The sequence below is a fragment of the Falco cherrug genome, chromosome 9 (assembly GCF_023634085.1).
Source record: "Falco cherrug isolate bFalChe1 chromosome 9, bFalChe1.pri, whole genome shotgun sequence".
NCBI classification, from domain to species: Eukaryota; Metazoa; Chordata; class Aves; order Falconiformes; family Falconidae; genus Falco; species Falco cherrug.
The window spans coordinates 30697610-30713793 of record NC_073705.1 but is presented as its reverse complement, the minus strand read 5'-3'; the positions used below and the strand labels follow the sequence as shown (position 1 = coordinate 30713793).

The following is a 16184-nucleotide window of genomic DNA, read 5'->3' as shown; positions in this document are numbered from 1 at the left end:
AACCTAGAATTGATTATATAAATTCTTAGATATACATTAAAACCGAACACATTTTTCATTCAGAAGTTTTTGCTACAGGCTTTTGTTCAACTGACAAAATACACTAGGGAGCGTAAAAAATATTTATTCAACCTAATTCAATGTAACTATAATTTGCAATACTTAAAAACAAGATTTACAGAGTAATGACCTTCTGCCAATCAGGTGAAATCATTTTATCATCCATACAGTTATTTTTATAATTTTATTTTTACAATAGCTTTAACTTCCAGAGGAGACAATTAGCTTTCCAATGGAACCAGTTTCAAACCCACTAGTTTCATCATTCAATTCTTCATAAGACTTTAAAAACAAGTAATAAATTGCTTGGAAATATATACAGTGAAGACCACTGAAAAGCTGTTTTCTTGAAATGAGGAATTCTGTAAGAAATACATATTGTATTGTTTCAAGACTATCTTACAGAAAGCAGCAACATTCAGAGGTTGCTACTCTATTTAGAGTTTTGTATAAAAGTGAGCCCACCAAGACAAATATAATCAGCAGACTTACAAGATTATAGTAATTCTTCAGTTACAGCAAGAACCTCAAAAGTATTTGATATTGATTGAATGTATAATTTTCCGTATCTGTATAGTTTTTGAATACTAGTTGGCCATTATATACACTTTTGTACAGTTCTAAAATATTACATCTCGGTAATTAAGATAAACATACTATAGAAAAGGTACCATATTTTGAATTTCTCAAACATACATTATTGCAGTCAAATATGAAGTCCATTCTGCATTTACTTTTCTGGTGAAAAGAAATATTTACTTATGAGTAATTCCACTAAAAGATGTTTTAAACCTTTCTCCATGCATTTGACATACTAATATGAACAAGAAAAAACCAAAAACCCCACAACTCTGAGAAAAACAAACAAACTGTTGTTAAGAAAAAACTTCAAGTACTCAATCTAGTTTAGGTCTGGTATGAGTATTAAACGGCCATATTATGTTTGTCAAAATTTAACTTAACACCACAGTTAATTTCTGTTGAAATTAAGTTTATGAATACATCAGACAACTGAAGTGCTAATGTCTCCCTCAGCTGGCTCCTTTGAACATACAACAGTAAAGCTTACTGTATAAATAAACGTAGTTTATTACGCATTTAAGATTTATCCTTCAGTCCTTTACAGAATGGAGCCAAGTTGTCTTAAGAGCTTTTAGCCTGCTGGTTACATCCCACGCTCAGATTAGACACCCAAGGTGTAACGTGGCCCGTCCTGCCAGTCCTTCCACTAGAGCTGGTATGGGCAGAAGGGAGCCCAGTCCTGGTACGGAGCTCATTACGCACCCAGGTCTGGAAGTTCAGAAGGATGCCCTCATCTCTCAGTTTAAGTGTAGCTTTAGTGACCAGTGTTGTTTCCTCACACTTCTACTGCTCTTTGTACTTGTACAGGTATTTACATAAAAGGAACATGAAAACTAAACAAGTGCTCCAATACTTAGCTACAAAATCAGCAACAGAAACTTACTTCCCCCATGTAATTATTTTACTGTGGAGGAAAAAAATGCTGTTGAGCACCAGTTACAAAACAGTAAGAGAGCCATGGGAAAATAACAACAGGCACTGCAGAAGATAGAACAGGACAAAAAAATATTACCAGTAACAAAATAGTCACCTGGAAGCCATGCTGATTCCAACACCTAGTACTCAGGTGGCTAAAGCTGACACAAGTCCTGTAGAGAGTGATCTATCTTCTGCTTTCTCTGAGCAGTCATTTGAGTATTTTACACTCCCTGTTTAATACCAGCAAAACCCAAGGAAATTGTTGACTGATGTCCCAGTTTCTTCTCATTGGTAATGACTCACATCTCCTTTCTAAAAAAAATTCCCTTCACTGGGTGAAATGCTGAACTGGATGATAGCAGTGGGTATGAAAACATGTACAGAAAAGGCATTTAGATATAGCCTACATTAACTACACAATTTAAAAATGTTCTTGTTCTGTAGTTGATGCCTTTTTTTTCCTCATTCAGCATACTGGCTCAAAGAAAATAATTCAGAACCCTGTTGCTCAACAGAAATACCCAAAAATAATGAAAGCCAAGTCACATTCTTAGGTTCAGTGATTGCTGAAAGGATTTACCCTGCCACAAGACAGCGCTTTATTGTATTTTAAGAAAAAGAAACAGGAGCAGCGACTTATCACAATTCTCCACTACTGTGCAGTAATGATGGAACCAATACAACATGGAAACCTGTTAGGTGAGACTGTATGGCATCTGGAGATCACAGCCTTATGCTCCTTCTTGCTCAGGATAATTTAAAATTTTGCGGTGAGCTTGGCGCAAATATTGCTGCTGTTTGAAGTAAACCTTAAAAGCTCCTTTTATGGCAACAAAGGCAATTCCACCCTGAAATAAAAAGATATTTTGAAAACCTGCACAGTTCAGTGTCATATCATTGCAAGTGTTCTTTTAGGAATTTCTGGTCAAAGAAGATTTGTTTTCTAATCATACAGCATTTTCTTTTGAAGTTTAGCTAGTTAGGACAATTCCAAATGAGTATTTCAAAGCTTTCTGTCACAATGCACTATTACAGAGGTTAATGTTTCTTAAAGGGATTACATACCGGATCTATAAAACCTTTTGAAAGCTTTTATTTGCTTGGAAGTCTGACAAATATTCTAAAAAAAAAAAACAGATCAAAATACATCCTATTTAAAGAACAAAGTAAAATGCAGGTATCTATCTATCCACTTTCCTCCCTTCTCTGCCTATATATATATATACATGGCACAAGAAGTAACACGAACTACTGTTCTATAACCAGACTGTCAAAAAGACCACTTGCCAGAAGCAAGTGTGGAGTGAAATAAAATCTGCTTTTTGTGAAACAATTTCATAAAGTTTTAGAATATGTTTATCTTAAGTCTTCAAAATAAGAAGAGACACTAAGAAGCCTTAAGTCTGCATGAATGGCTGTAATATCATTGTTTCTTCCATATGGAAGACAGGGGTGCATAGACAAGTTGAAATTGAAAACAGGGTCTGAAGTGACGGCCAGATGACCAGGGATACCATCTGACCAAACTCTGTGTGCTTCCCCTTGAAAGGCTGCAAGCCAGAGAGGTTATTCACAAAGGAGAAGACTGTCTCCTCTTTGCCCTTCCCTCTCTCCATTCAGCTTCTCTGGAGTTTATTTTTCTCTCCTTAATAAAATAAGTAACAAGAGGATTCTCTCAAAGAATTAGCAAACAGAAGCTAGTATGAAGAAGCTGTAATATAAACCCCATTCTTCCCTTGCAGAGACTGTTCTTACAAGATGCTGGTTCCTCATTGCCATTATGACCCTTAATTACTGCCAAGGTCTGCCGAGTACAGTACCAGATACGAGTTTCAGCCTTGTCTTAAATTGAGACTAATTTCAGTCATAAGGACAAAGTTTCTCACACTTGATGCCTGTCCACCACCAAGACAAAAACCCTCTTCCCTTAATCAAATGCCACTCAAGGTCTAGATCAATTTATGTTCCTTTTTACTTTGCCTCCTTCCCCCCACAACACACCCCTTCATATTCCCATATTATAGTAATGTATGAAACAAAGAATACTGAATCTTACCAAGATTGTCCTTTGTAAATTTGAGTTAACACTGCTGAACATCAGCTTGCCAACTATTGTGGCAATAGTAGGGAAAACTAGAGCTCCGCATAGAATACGTGTAGCAGAGACATGATCTGCCAAGGGGTTGGCCTCTGCTGGAATACGAGGAACAGGACATCCAATGCCTAAAGGGATAAAAGTGGGGGAAGAAAAGATCAAATAGCCACTACCTCAAAGAGAACACAGAAACCACACTAGTGCCTACCCCCTACTCCATTACAAATCTATAGCCCAATTACTTTTGGGGAACTATTTCCTCTTCTCAGTGAATATTCTGTTTCCATTGAATGGCTGTATTCATTCTTACTTTCAAGTAAGACCCACGATTTTCAGTAGCTTGGTTTTGTTACTAGAGGCCTTAACTGAAACCATGCTCCTGCTCCTCTTGCCCCATCTTTCCACTAGGTATTATAGAAGCATAACCTAAATCAAGTAAACATAAAATAGAGGGAAGGCGTTAATCACATTTACTTAAAGGCAAAAGCTACTTGCCTATCCCCATCTCCTAAAAGCACAAATTCAAGCTTGGTGTTTCCTTTCAAATTTAATCATGTTACCTGGAAATATGCTGTTCAAAATTTGTAGCTTATTAGAGTATTTGCGCCACAGTCTGAGCACATAGTCCTCCCAACGAATCATCTTGCCCAATATTAGCATGACTGGGATAGTTGGAAGTCCAATCAAAAGAAATAAAGGATCAGCTCTCTCCATGACGTCAAGACCTTCTTTGTGACCCACAACCTGGTAAATACGTATATAGTTGACAAACATTACAAAGGCTGCAACTCAACGAAGAATGTAACTTCTAAGAAGTCTAGTTTGTCTGGGGCTGCCCACACATTTTAAGTTAAATAAAAAAGAACACCGTTTTACCAAACACACTCAAGTTTTGCCTTTGCATCCTTGCTCACTTATCAAGCGTAATGCAGGTGAGCTACCAGCCCTAGTTTGCAAGTCAATAATCTTGCAGAGAGCTGTAACACAATTCCTTACTATCTCGAGAGAAGTTTCATGTGCTTCGGTATAAGTAGAAGCCTAAACATCTGAAATGGAGCAGCACGCTTTCCGAAAGGCATACAAGAACTTACAGTTTTAGAATGATTAATTCTACACCCAGAAATTGATTCGATACTCTTTAAAGGATACATTAATAACAAGTATCTCAGGATGTTTTAATAAAAACATTCTGTTATTTAGAAATATCTTATGCAACAAAGATCACAGAATGAAAAACTATTGCTTCTCTAGACAATGCAGGAAGAGGTACATTATTTTCGATTGAATGGAAAATTGAATGGAAAAAACCTAAAGTGTATCTTCATTTGTACCTTATTTTTAAATGTGGTTAGTGCCATGATTTTGAAAAGACAGTATTTACTGACATGTCTGAACTTTTCTACTGGCACATAACACATTCATTCTATCCACAACTGAATTAGCATCAGAAATACCTTTGTTTTCAGGCAAAACACAGGTTATGGGCTTGATATAGGAATGAACAACTACAACTGTAACAAAGGTCCTTCTAATTGTAGAATCTACGGAAACTCGCCTTGTAGTTGAACCAGGATAGCTGTGAACAAGTCTTTCCATAGTTAATAGCCTACCACCTGTCAGTGTTGGTTTTATATTTAAAAGGCACGTTCGCAAAAACTGAAGTAGGAAAAAATAAGTATTCTTTTCCCTTACAACTAACCATACAGTCTGAAGTAATTAAAAGAACATATATTAATTTGCAGAGGTTTGCATTCGTTGTTGATGAATTAATTGTACCACGCATGCATTACAATAAAAAAGTGGTAGGACTGAAAAATTAACATTTCAACTCTTTGAGTGTTACCAGCAAAATTTTTCCACAGGTGAAAGGTCTCATGTCTTTTCTGAAGAATTAAGACTACCCATTATTAATAGTAAAGTAGTAATGGCACCTTTTTTGTAAGAATAGAAGTGGGTTCACCAGCCCGCCATACAAAGGGCAGCCAGTTAAGAGTAGTAGTAAATCTTGTTGCAGACTGAACAGGCATACTTAGCTTTATACAGTATGATCAGTTAAAAGTGAACAGCTTTCTATCCACCCATCTTTAATTCACTTGTTAACAGCACTGAAAGTGCTGAAAACAGCTAAAGCATGTTTTAAGCCAAGGAAAAAGGAGTCTTAATGGATTTTTCCTTAGAAGACTGGCTTTCAAAGCTGGTAAGAAGAGGGAATACATCTATGTGTACCTGCATCACTGTCACAGCTCCGTATGTAACAGCTGTCCAGTATATAGAGCCCACCATTATTCCAGCTGCAGCAAATGGACATGCCTTTGAGATCAGTCGATCTGCAAGATCCAAAACGTAAACAACTGGACCTATGATAAAGGAAAAGTAAGATTTCAAGATATACATACATATACACATACACAAGCATACTGAAGAAAGCTCTAAGCATCTATCACTGATCAGAAAGAATGAACTTGGAAAACACAAGTCTGACATCCCACACGTTGTATAAATAAGAACATAAAATTAAAAAGCTACTAAGCTAAACTTGTAACTTATTTCTACCTACCGTTTCATACACTGCAACATCTTTCTGAGATATTACTGTACTGGTTAGAGCACTGAATAATTTACCCACTGTAGATGACTACTATCCTTTGTGTTGAGTCATAATTGTTCTGTTGTAGAAACCATTTTAGCCTTAGTGGCTTTTTTATGTATTAGATACACCTGTTTTCAAAAAGAAAAAATACTGATTAGCTGTAATGTACTTCATGTGCTTATCTTTTAACAGCTGCACCTCAGAACTCTGTCACTAAACTATCCTGCTAGATAATAAAAGGCAGCACAGTCAATATGAAAGATTCCCTCTGCTGGAAGAGGCTGCGTTCAGTATTTTTAGAGGATAATCTTTCAAACATCAGAGGAAAAAACCCACCTATTCAGGATACTCTGTACCTTTGACAACAATGCACGTATCGAGTTTCATTGTTCTGTCTACGGACAACTGCACTTTCCAGACTTGGACAGAGCAAGACATTACACTGACCAACTTTGGGGAGGTAAACAAGGGCATACTTCTGCCTTGTCTTGGAGAGACAGCAAGAGCACCAGCAAAGTAAAAGCCAGAAGTTGAAGTCTGAAGTAAAAAAATGTCATCACCATGGTCTGATTCCACTTTACTTTGTCAACAAATTCTACACACAGACCTGTCCCCCTCCAGCCCATATGCATGAATAGTTCTTTTTAGCACCCTCCTACTTCTTCCTACCAAAAATCAGTGAAATTATGGAAGTTACTCTCAAAACCAGCCTATAGGCACTCTTCAAGTAACTAGTCCTCTTATGTCTCACATCACAGTTTACCCACTCCAGCTTATAATTCTTTTACTACATCGTAATTTTTTTTCTTTTTTGTTTGGGTGGGGGTGGGACGTGGGGTGGAGGGGTGGGGGCAGTGACAGGGAAGGAACGATCCCTTGAGCAATGGTGTTAAATGGCTTACTGAAGTCCTGACACACTAGATGCACAGGGCTTCGACTAGATGAATTGGCAAGCTAGTTAGTTAGCATGGTTGGTTTTCTACACTGATCCCAAGTTGTAGGCCATTTTCCTCCTGACCTCCAATTAATCAATACTTGTTCTGACCTTACACAGAATTGAGAAGATCAGGTGCCAAGGAATTTTTGCTTTTTTACTTTTCCAAAGGTAAAGGTACTGTATTTGGCATTCTCCAAATATACAAAAATCCCTTTCAGTTCAATTCTTAGCTTTAATACTCCTAGTATGTAACAATTTTATATTCTTAGTTTTTTAGGGTGGCAGTAACTTAACATCTTGTTCTCAAAAAGATAGTCTCTGAACCATCATATTTACACTCAATGAAAAGTTGTGCATTTAAATGTACAATCGAGATTTGAAATTCAGATCAGAAAGTTTGCATTAAACTTATGTCCACCAACCATGCCAACAAAATTGTGACTCCTGTTTCATGACTGACTTGGTTCTTCTCTTTCAAGAAGAGCTTTAGTGTGAATGCTTTCTAAACAACCCGTTTACTCAGCTCAAGTCAGCCAGTGAAAACAAGCAACAGGCACATCTAACTGAACTCATTCATTGTCATGTTTTATCAGCATTGTTATTCTTGTAAAACACTCCCAAATACATCTATTTTGTGGTGCGTTTCCTAACCTCCTTTAAAACAAACAAAACTAAACAAACCAGGGTAGGATTTTACATACTATTTGCATAACAGCAGAATCCAGAGACCTTGTAGAAGGACTGCAGCTGTGTGTTTTTTCTGCCATACATAGATATGTGTATGAATATCATACTGAGGAGTTGCAATTTAAACACATTTAGCTTTTATGCAGTCTTGACAGAAATCACTGTAAATATTGCCAAGTTATGTATCAGACCAGTGGGCAGTCCTACGCAACTTGGACAGAATACTGTTTACTGTACTTTCTAGCTTTGCTGGAACCTCAAGTTCCTAACCTACTATGCATGTACTTCAAATTGGTTACCTTTGCGTGCATCTTCTAGTACAGCATGCATGCTTTGTTTTAGTAATAAGCTCTAGTTTTAAGGGCAGGAAGCATCTTCCTATGTGGCTTGTAAGACAGTAAACACCTCACCAGCACCCTGCCTAAAATACACCAACTGATATAAATTAAGTCTGTAGTAGCTGACAGTGTAGTATACAGTTTATTCATTCTCAAGTTGAGCATCCTATTATCAAGTAGGTACCAAAATTAAAGGGTTTCTGAAGAAAGAACAGTCTACTCAAAATACAAACAATTGGAACAAGAAGTTAGACGTAACTATTAATACAGTTGAACTTTCCAGGCTACACTTAAAGCACTTGGACGTCTATCAATGTGCTCAAAGTAGCAACAAGGTCACAACCGCAACTAGTAAGTGCACAGTAATTTACATATCCTGACTGTTTCCCACAGTCACTGAACAAGTTGTTTAGTTGTACCATTCTGAAAACTTACATATGTTTGAAGAAGGTGAACACCAGACTCAAAAAATCCATCATATTTGGTAAGTCCTAAAGGGCAACACAAAGCACTGAAACCTGCTTATACAGCTCAGTAAGGTGATACGGCAACAGCAGAAGTCTAACACAAAGTACTAACAAACTGCAGCTGTGATACGAATCATTTAAGAAGCAAGCTACGAAGTTCGGTACAGAACCTTGAGAAAAAAATAGAAAAATATCGTTCCAAAAATTATTTCTTTTAATTAGCCCTTTAGGAAGGAAGCAGTGAAAAAGGATGACAAATTAACTCTTCTTTAAACCTGGTATTAAGGAAGCGACAGGAAATTAAATATCGCTGACACACAAACTAAGGAAATAAAGTACAAAAATATTTTTCATTTTGTAGGAACGATCATGCTTTAACAGAGCTTTTTCTGTCAAACTGTTTTCTATTTATTAAACTGAAATAATTATCAAATAAATACTTTGCTTACTTTCAAAATTGCAATACTATTTTCCTATTTAATAAAAAAAGTTCTCTGAGGAGAGGAAAACAGCTAGTAAGAACATACTTGCTACCAATCTCTAAAACTGATACACACTTCAATTTGAAATGGAATTATGATTTTAAGAAGATACATCACTAGGGTTTTTTTTTCAATTGATGAATACATAAAAAGACACCCACTGTTACTTATAGAGGTATGCATTGATGTCTCCTAAAATTGATATTACTTGAAAACTATAATCGTAAATAAAAGAAGTTGGGTTAGGGAGTGCTCTTTCACAGAAATTTGTTTTTAGAAAAAACTTTCCAGCAGTACATTAGAGAATTCTTAATGTAAATAAGTTTCTGAACTACGATGTTTCAGAAGTGAGGAATGTTAGCATTTAGGAAAATTAGCTTTCAAATTAAGTAGGCCACAAATTGCAAGAACAAGTGAAAATGTCTGGTTTTTGTGTGCATGTATCCTCACCAAACTATAGCTGCTTCCCCTTTCTCCCACTGCCAAGACAAAATGCAATTGCAGCTTCCGTTACAATTTCATCATTTAAGATACAAGTAAATTTTAAACGGCTTGAAGTTTTGTGGTATCTAAGTATCCCGATATCAATGTTTTTCCCTCTCAAAGCCAATGCTAAATGTTATATTTCATGCCTTCTTTGTGATGGAGATTAAGATTCCTCTCTACCTTACCCTTATAGCAAAGCTGAATTGTGGTTGATAAATGGAAATAGCTTAGTAGGAAGTTTCATGCTGGTTTATGTTTCCTTGAAAATCAACAATATATAGTCCATATTTTTTTCCCTCCGTTACTTACTGTTCTATCATGGAATGAAATGTCATCACCTATATAAAATTCCCTTCACACCTTGATTTTGTTAGCCCTTATACTAACAGAAAAAGAGGTCCTGTCCCAAAGAACTAACGGTTCAAGTTATTTCAGCTGTTTCATTACAGAAATCTTGTTTTAAAGTAAAACTGCTTGTTAAAGAAATGCTGATATAGCATGTGAATACAAGCGTTTAGAGAATTTAAAGATTTTTAAAGTTTCCATGGCAACATTTCATTTTCTTGCCCTACTTAACATACCTCATAGTATATATGGGCAAGCGAGGCTTCAGTAACAGCAATCACTGCTAATTTAAATATATGCAACATACTGTGCAGTGTCCTACTCTGTACTCAAGTAAGTAGACTCTGGAAGAGCATTTCCAATTTTTTTCTTTCGCCTTTACAAACATAGCTAGGGCAGTGCTCAGCAACCACAGACAACAACTTTGACTCTTGAATATAGGGCAATATTAACTTGGGAATATCTCCCAAAGTAAAAATATGTTTTTCAGGTAATGCAACAGGTTGCTCAGTAAGATTCTTTCCTCTGAATTTCTTTTGATAAGTTTCTCTGCAAGCTGAGGAAAAAAAAAATAAATAGGATGTGTTCATGTGCTAGTATGTGGCAACTGCTGAAAGAAGTCACCCTCTGCTCAACAAGAGCAAAAAAAAAATAATCACATTAAGCATGAATTAATTATAGGTCAATCACCTATAAGACTTATCAATACACCCAAGCGGAACACATGCAAAAATTTCAGAAGGTAGTTAACTAAGCCCCCAAATAGGACACAAGCAGAATATGAAGTTATTTCTGTCTGGAAAAGGGAACAAGACAAGTTTTCCACAGAACTGATGCTCTAAGCCCCAAAACAGGGGAAAAACCCCCTAAGAACAATACAAAGAAACAACCCATTATGTTTAAAATTTAAAGTGATATATATCTTACCTAGCTTTGGAAAGACTATTAAATATTCTGCATTGCACTGAGGACAAGCAACTCTAGCAGTACTGTTTCCTCTTTGCTTTTCATCCACCCAGCGCTGCAGACAAGTCTGATGAACCCATTTCGTAGAGCCCCTGCACCTGCAAGGTCTCACCCACTCTGCTGTCCGATCATCCTCATCGGTAGCAAAGCAAACCCAGCAGCTTCTGTAATTACAGGAAGGAAAAAAGAAGATTTTTTTTTGCTACTTTTACAATCTTAAAATAAACTTCCACATGTAATAGCATCTAGCTTTAGAAAATGTACACCTGGAGGAGATGATGCTTGTTGCTTCATTCTTAGTCACCAAAACCATAAGTATTTTTTATCAAGGTCTTGTTCTGGTATTAACACAGTATTACAGACAGCCAAACAACTTCTTTTAATACATTTTGAATTACTGATTTAACTTTTAGATAGTTTATACATTAAAAAGCATTGAGACTGTAGTTCAACCTTGGAATAATTCAACATATGAAACCCCCAATATATCTTTAGAAGTATCTTTTCCTTCTACAACAGACATTTTGGTAAGTTTTTAAAATTAAAACTGTAAGATCAATACAGTAGTTTGTTACTTGGGAAACTAACTCCAATCCACGTAAATGATAAACCAACACAAACGATATAACGTATTGCAAAACAAACTGTAAATTTCATTTTCATTTCAATTCATTCCCTCTCTGAAAAGGGAACATAATCGTTCAGATAAATCAATTTTGTAAAATGTGAGTTAAGTTACAAAGTACTTCAAGAATACTGCTATAGCACTAGAGGAGGAAATCTCTGCACTGAAGAATTATCTGAATATATAAAATTCAAACATCTTCTGTAAGGAGAAAACACAAGATTGACAGGCTATGTGATCTGACCTGAAGAGAGCACACATCCTAGTAATTCCCAGATATCTGATCTCATGAGTAGTCCAGACTCTTGGACACCTTACAATTTGTAAAGGAAAGTAAAATACCTGATAATTTTTAAATTTAGATCCATATGTTGACCCAATAATTTATTTTTCTGTGAAATCATTTGCTAATTCCGATACTGAATATACTGACTTCTAGAGAATAAGCCAGAACCTAAAAAAAATAAGGATCTTACTGCAAATACAGTCTAGTTCGATTTTTTTTTTAAATAAATAATTTACGTAAAGCCATTGCAATCATAGCTATGTGTATGGCAACAGCACTCCTATAATTTAACTACCAAGACACAATCTAATTAGACATTATGCACTAACTGAAGTTTTGCAGCAGTAGTTTGATGCTGAAGTTTTGTTCTCTTAATAATTTGAGTAACATCATTAAGATGAAACAGTAAAAGGTTTCTTATGTGTAACCACAAACAGACAGTAATTGAGAGGGTAAGAAGCTGAGAAATGCTCTGGCACAACTAAACAAAATATTGTTAAGATTCAAGAATCATGACTGTAGTTTCTATGTGGGGATGTTACAGTGGTTCATGATGCTTTTCCCTTCACTCCCCTAGCATTTGTTATCAGTAATAAACCTTTTTCCTAGCCTCTTAAACTCTGCAATCAAATTTTTTCAGTTTCTCAACTACTCCGCACCTTTACTCCCTCTCCCCCTCATGTTTTATTTCAGTCTGCTCTTTCTGCATTCAATCTCTAACCTTTGTTAGCATCTGAGAGGAAAAAATTACAGTTTAGAAGTCTCCTCCAACTCCAGTCATTTTGCCACACTGCCATATGCTCTCTTTTGGAAATCAGTGCTAAATCATTGTCAGAAAACTTGAGAAATTTATACTTGAACATATACATACTGAAGGTCTTTCCCTGCAGCCGTTCAAAAAAAAAACCAAAAAGAAACAATGCTTATAACTAACTAAAGCTTGTTAGACAAAATGTAGAAGGGAATTATATGCAGACCAAGGGCCAATCTTACTAAAGCTTTCAAAACAACAGTAGTTAGTTTCTTTAAACGATCAACTGTTTTCTCCCTAGCATATCACTTGTAAACTGGTTGAGGGTTTTAGTTTTGTTTTGTTTTTAACTCATCGATGAGGAAAAAGTGGTGGGAAATCTACAATGGGAAACTTAACTTTGTCAGGCTCAAACCTGAAGTAATGAAAAATATTGTCTAACAGCTTCATTTTAAGACCTCACTATGTTGGTAGCATTCTATTTGGAAACTAAGAATGTTTCTCTACAGAAGAATAACCATGTTTTGTTCATAGGAATCACTGTGCAGGATATTTGCAGGAGATTCTTTTAGAGCACTGAATCTTTTCCTCATTTATAGTGGTGGAAGTATACTGAAATTAAGTTGTGAGTGTGTAAGAACAGAACATAGCCTGTAGCAAGTTATTACTGGCATACTTGTGAAAGGGAACACAATTTGAAAGCAGATTCCAAAGAACACTGCAGGAAAAGCAATTCAGTATTGAATAATAGGTAAAACAAACAATACTCATGTCCACACATCCAGTTTTAAGAACAGAATATATTTAGTAGGTACAGATCTAAGTTTTTTTAACACTGGTGCTCTAAAACTAGAACCAAATCAATTTGCATTCAAGACAACTGTTCAGTTGGAAGACTGACATCTTGAACGAGAACTGCAATTTCTTCCATTTGTCTTAATGGGAAGGTAAAAGCAAAGTCTGACTGTTTCTTCTTGTCCTTCCCCACAAAATCTGTTTAAATCAGAATCATCACATTATGCACTCCTGTAATACCATCTCCCTTTTCACCTTCATGATCCTGATATGCACGGACAGCAATGAAAGGACACATTAACCTTCTTAAGCAGGAGAAAAGACAGGCAAGCCACAAGTTAGTAAGAAACCTAGATGAAAATGCAGAGACCACCACAAAGATTTGTAAGTATTACAAAGCATGGCAGACATTTGCATTCATTGCACTTGATATTAAGGAGTTCGTAAGGAATGCAAGGTCTTGCAATGTTTACTCATCTTCCATGTACACTAAGAAATCCCAGATTTCCTGTAAGAAGGAACAACACAATACAAAACAACACTACTGATAACCTCTTTTTCTGCATTAAAGGTAAACATTCGTTCATTTAACACCCTATTTAGGTCTACAACTGCTCTTGTAACTTAAGATTTTTATTTTTAAACTAAAGGCAATTCACAATTCACACCACAAAGGGCTGTGGGTGCCAGTAAGGTCAGATGCTACCATACCACAGAAGCCTAAAATTTATTCAAATGATGACCTATTTAAGCATGAACAGAATTTTGCTACACTGCAGCTTTAACTAGTCAATTTGTCCACGAACACTCCGTAGATTAAACTCCATTCAAGTTTTCTGTTAAGGTTAGTAAGTCAAGAAAAATATGCATCTTTTCTTTAATTGCTTTATCCAATTTCTTGCCAGGCAATCATATCTGAAAACCTGACCCATGAAAAGAATAACAAAATCCTTTACAGACATAAACCTTTAGCAAGTCATGAATAATGAACAGTAAATTACTTGTATTCTGTCATCAGCTTTATCTTTCCATTGACAGCAGCTCTAACAGAAAGGGCTAAATAAAACCATTTCAAAACAAGTATCTTGGCTCTTGCCAAATTTTCCATTTTCTTGTACTGAATAAAATATGACCTTAATTCTTACCACTGAATCAGGTTGCTACTCAGATAACCTGAAACAGAAAAGGCTGTAAAAGTGGAACAAAGCATTGTTTCTGATAGAAACTCAAGCCTTCTTCCTTGATGACTTTCTACAGAGCCAAATCAATAACACTAATGCATTTTTCCACACTGCCTTGGCTTAGAAAAAAAAAATCAAAAACGAAACATAAACAAAACCAGGCCAATATAATTATTTCAGCTTTGAATATAGGGTTACAAATGCCTTTGAGATTGAGCTCCCCAGCAGCTAAAGCTCTCCCATCTCAATTCTATTCTGACTCAAAGCACATAACTCGTTTACTCTATCTGGGTTTTTTCCTCTACCAAAGACAAACTCTTTACAGGACACTGCATATGTTAACAGGAAAGCAGATGGAGAGAAAGTTGTATTGAAGACTAGAGATCCTATATTCCAAATGTTATATGACTAATCTAGAAAGCCACGGCCTGCCTAAAAACAGGTTTCTCCAAACCACGAGCTTCTGATCAGCAAAGAAGTCACTCTCTCCTGTACCTGACTAAAATTACAGCTCCAACACACCAGTAAGATTCTCCACTACCAACAGACATACCTGAAGGCTGACTGCTTTCCTTTTTACTGAGCTATACTCCTTCTAAAGGTTCCTTTTTTCCCAAATCATTCTTAGATGGGAAGGAGGGCAGGATTCAATTCAAGTTATTTAAATCTATTCTGCCTCAACCTGTGGGAGCTGAATTCACCATGATAAACCTTTGTTTTCAAGCAGGCATGGCTGTGTAAAGCATTAAAAAAAAAAAATAAATTAAAGGCAGTATGTTAATTATATAGTAATATTAGTAAAAAGTTTACAGAAATCTTTAATGCCCTATAAGCCCAGCAGTTATCCTGATATATAAGACACTTAACAGAAGATGACTTGTGAGACTGGGACAGCATAGCTGCTTTATAGGCTGGTTTCAAATATTCAGTACCGCAAGAGAGAATGCAGAGTCTTAGAATTTTTTCCCTGATGTTCAGTGGCACGTATGTATGAACAGCAAGCAAAACCAGAAAAATTCTGAGAAAATTCTTGCAAGACTTTCAGCAGAACCTAACCCTTACCATGGGAAGTGCCAATTTGAGCATGTATGACATGCTCTACAGCCATGAGATAAAAATATTTTCCTCTCATTACAGATCCTTCATAAAACATAAGAAATGCTTTTTAGGACAACTTTTCTGCATTTCTCCCACATCATTAAGCACACTGCTTTCCCTTAAAGCAGCAGCAATTTGCTAGTATCTTGCTACAAGAGTAAAGCATCCTTGTTCTGCTAAGCAGTAAGTGATTGAGTGACTTACTGCAATTGAATTTCACATCCAAAAAAAAAGAAGTGAAAAGGCTGAAACATAACTGACAGCAATGACAGCACAGAGAGCCAACACAGTGAGGGGTGAAAATGTATCTTGGAAGAAATGACTGAAAGCAGTCCAATAACTGGCCATAAAAAGGCACTGTTCCAAAGGATGCCCCAGAAATCTGCTGTTTGGAAGAGGCAATTTTTCATAAGCTTCTGTAACAAGTTTTTATGCATAGTCTATACTGACAGATAAAATACCTTTGATGAAGAATAGTGATAAGCTGCCACTAAA

General features: G+C 36.1%; 1 protein-coding gene across 1 annotated transcript in view; it reads right to left on the bottom strand.

The window, feature by feature from the left end:
* Positions 1-108: 108 nt before the first annotated feature.
* The window catches only part of MARCHF5 (membrane associated ring-CH-type finger 5), a 30048-nt gene continuing 13972 nt past the window's right edge, over positions 109-16184 (bottom strand). Inside the window, exons 2-6 of the mRNA XM_005432409.3 lie at positions 10915-11117; positions 5882-6012; positions 4216-4399; positions 3617-3783; positions 109-2408 (exon numbers count right to left, since the gene is read on the bottom strand). Of these exons, the coding sequence (XP_005432466.1) occupies positions 2292-2408; positions 3617-3783; positions 4216-4399; positions 5882-6012; positions 10915-11117 (802 nt within the window). The 3' untranslated portion in view covers positions 109-2291. The remainder of the gene's footprint in view (positions 2409-3616; positions 3784-4215; positions 4400-5881; positions 6013-10914; positions 11118-16184) is intronic.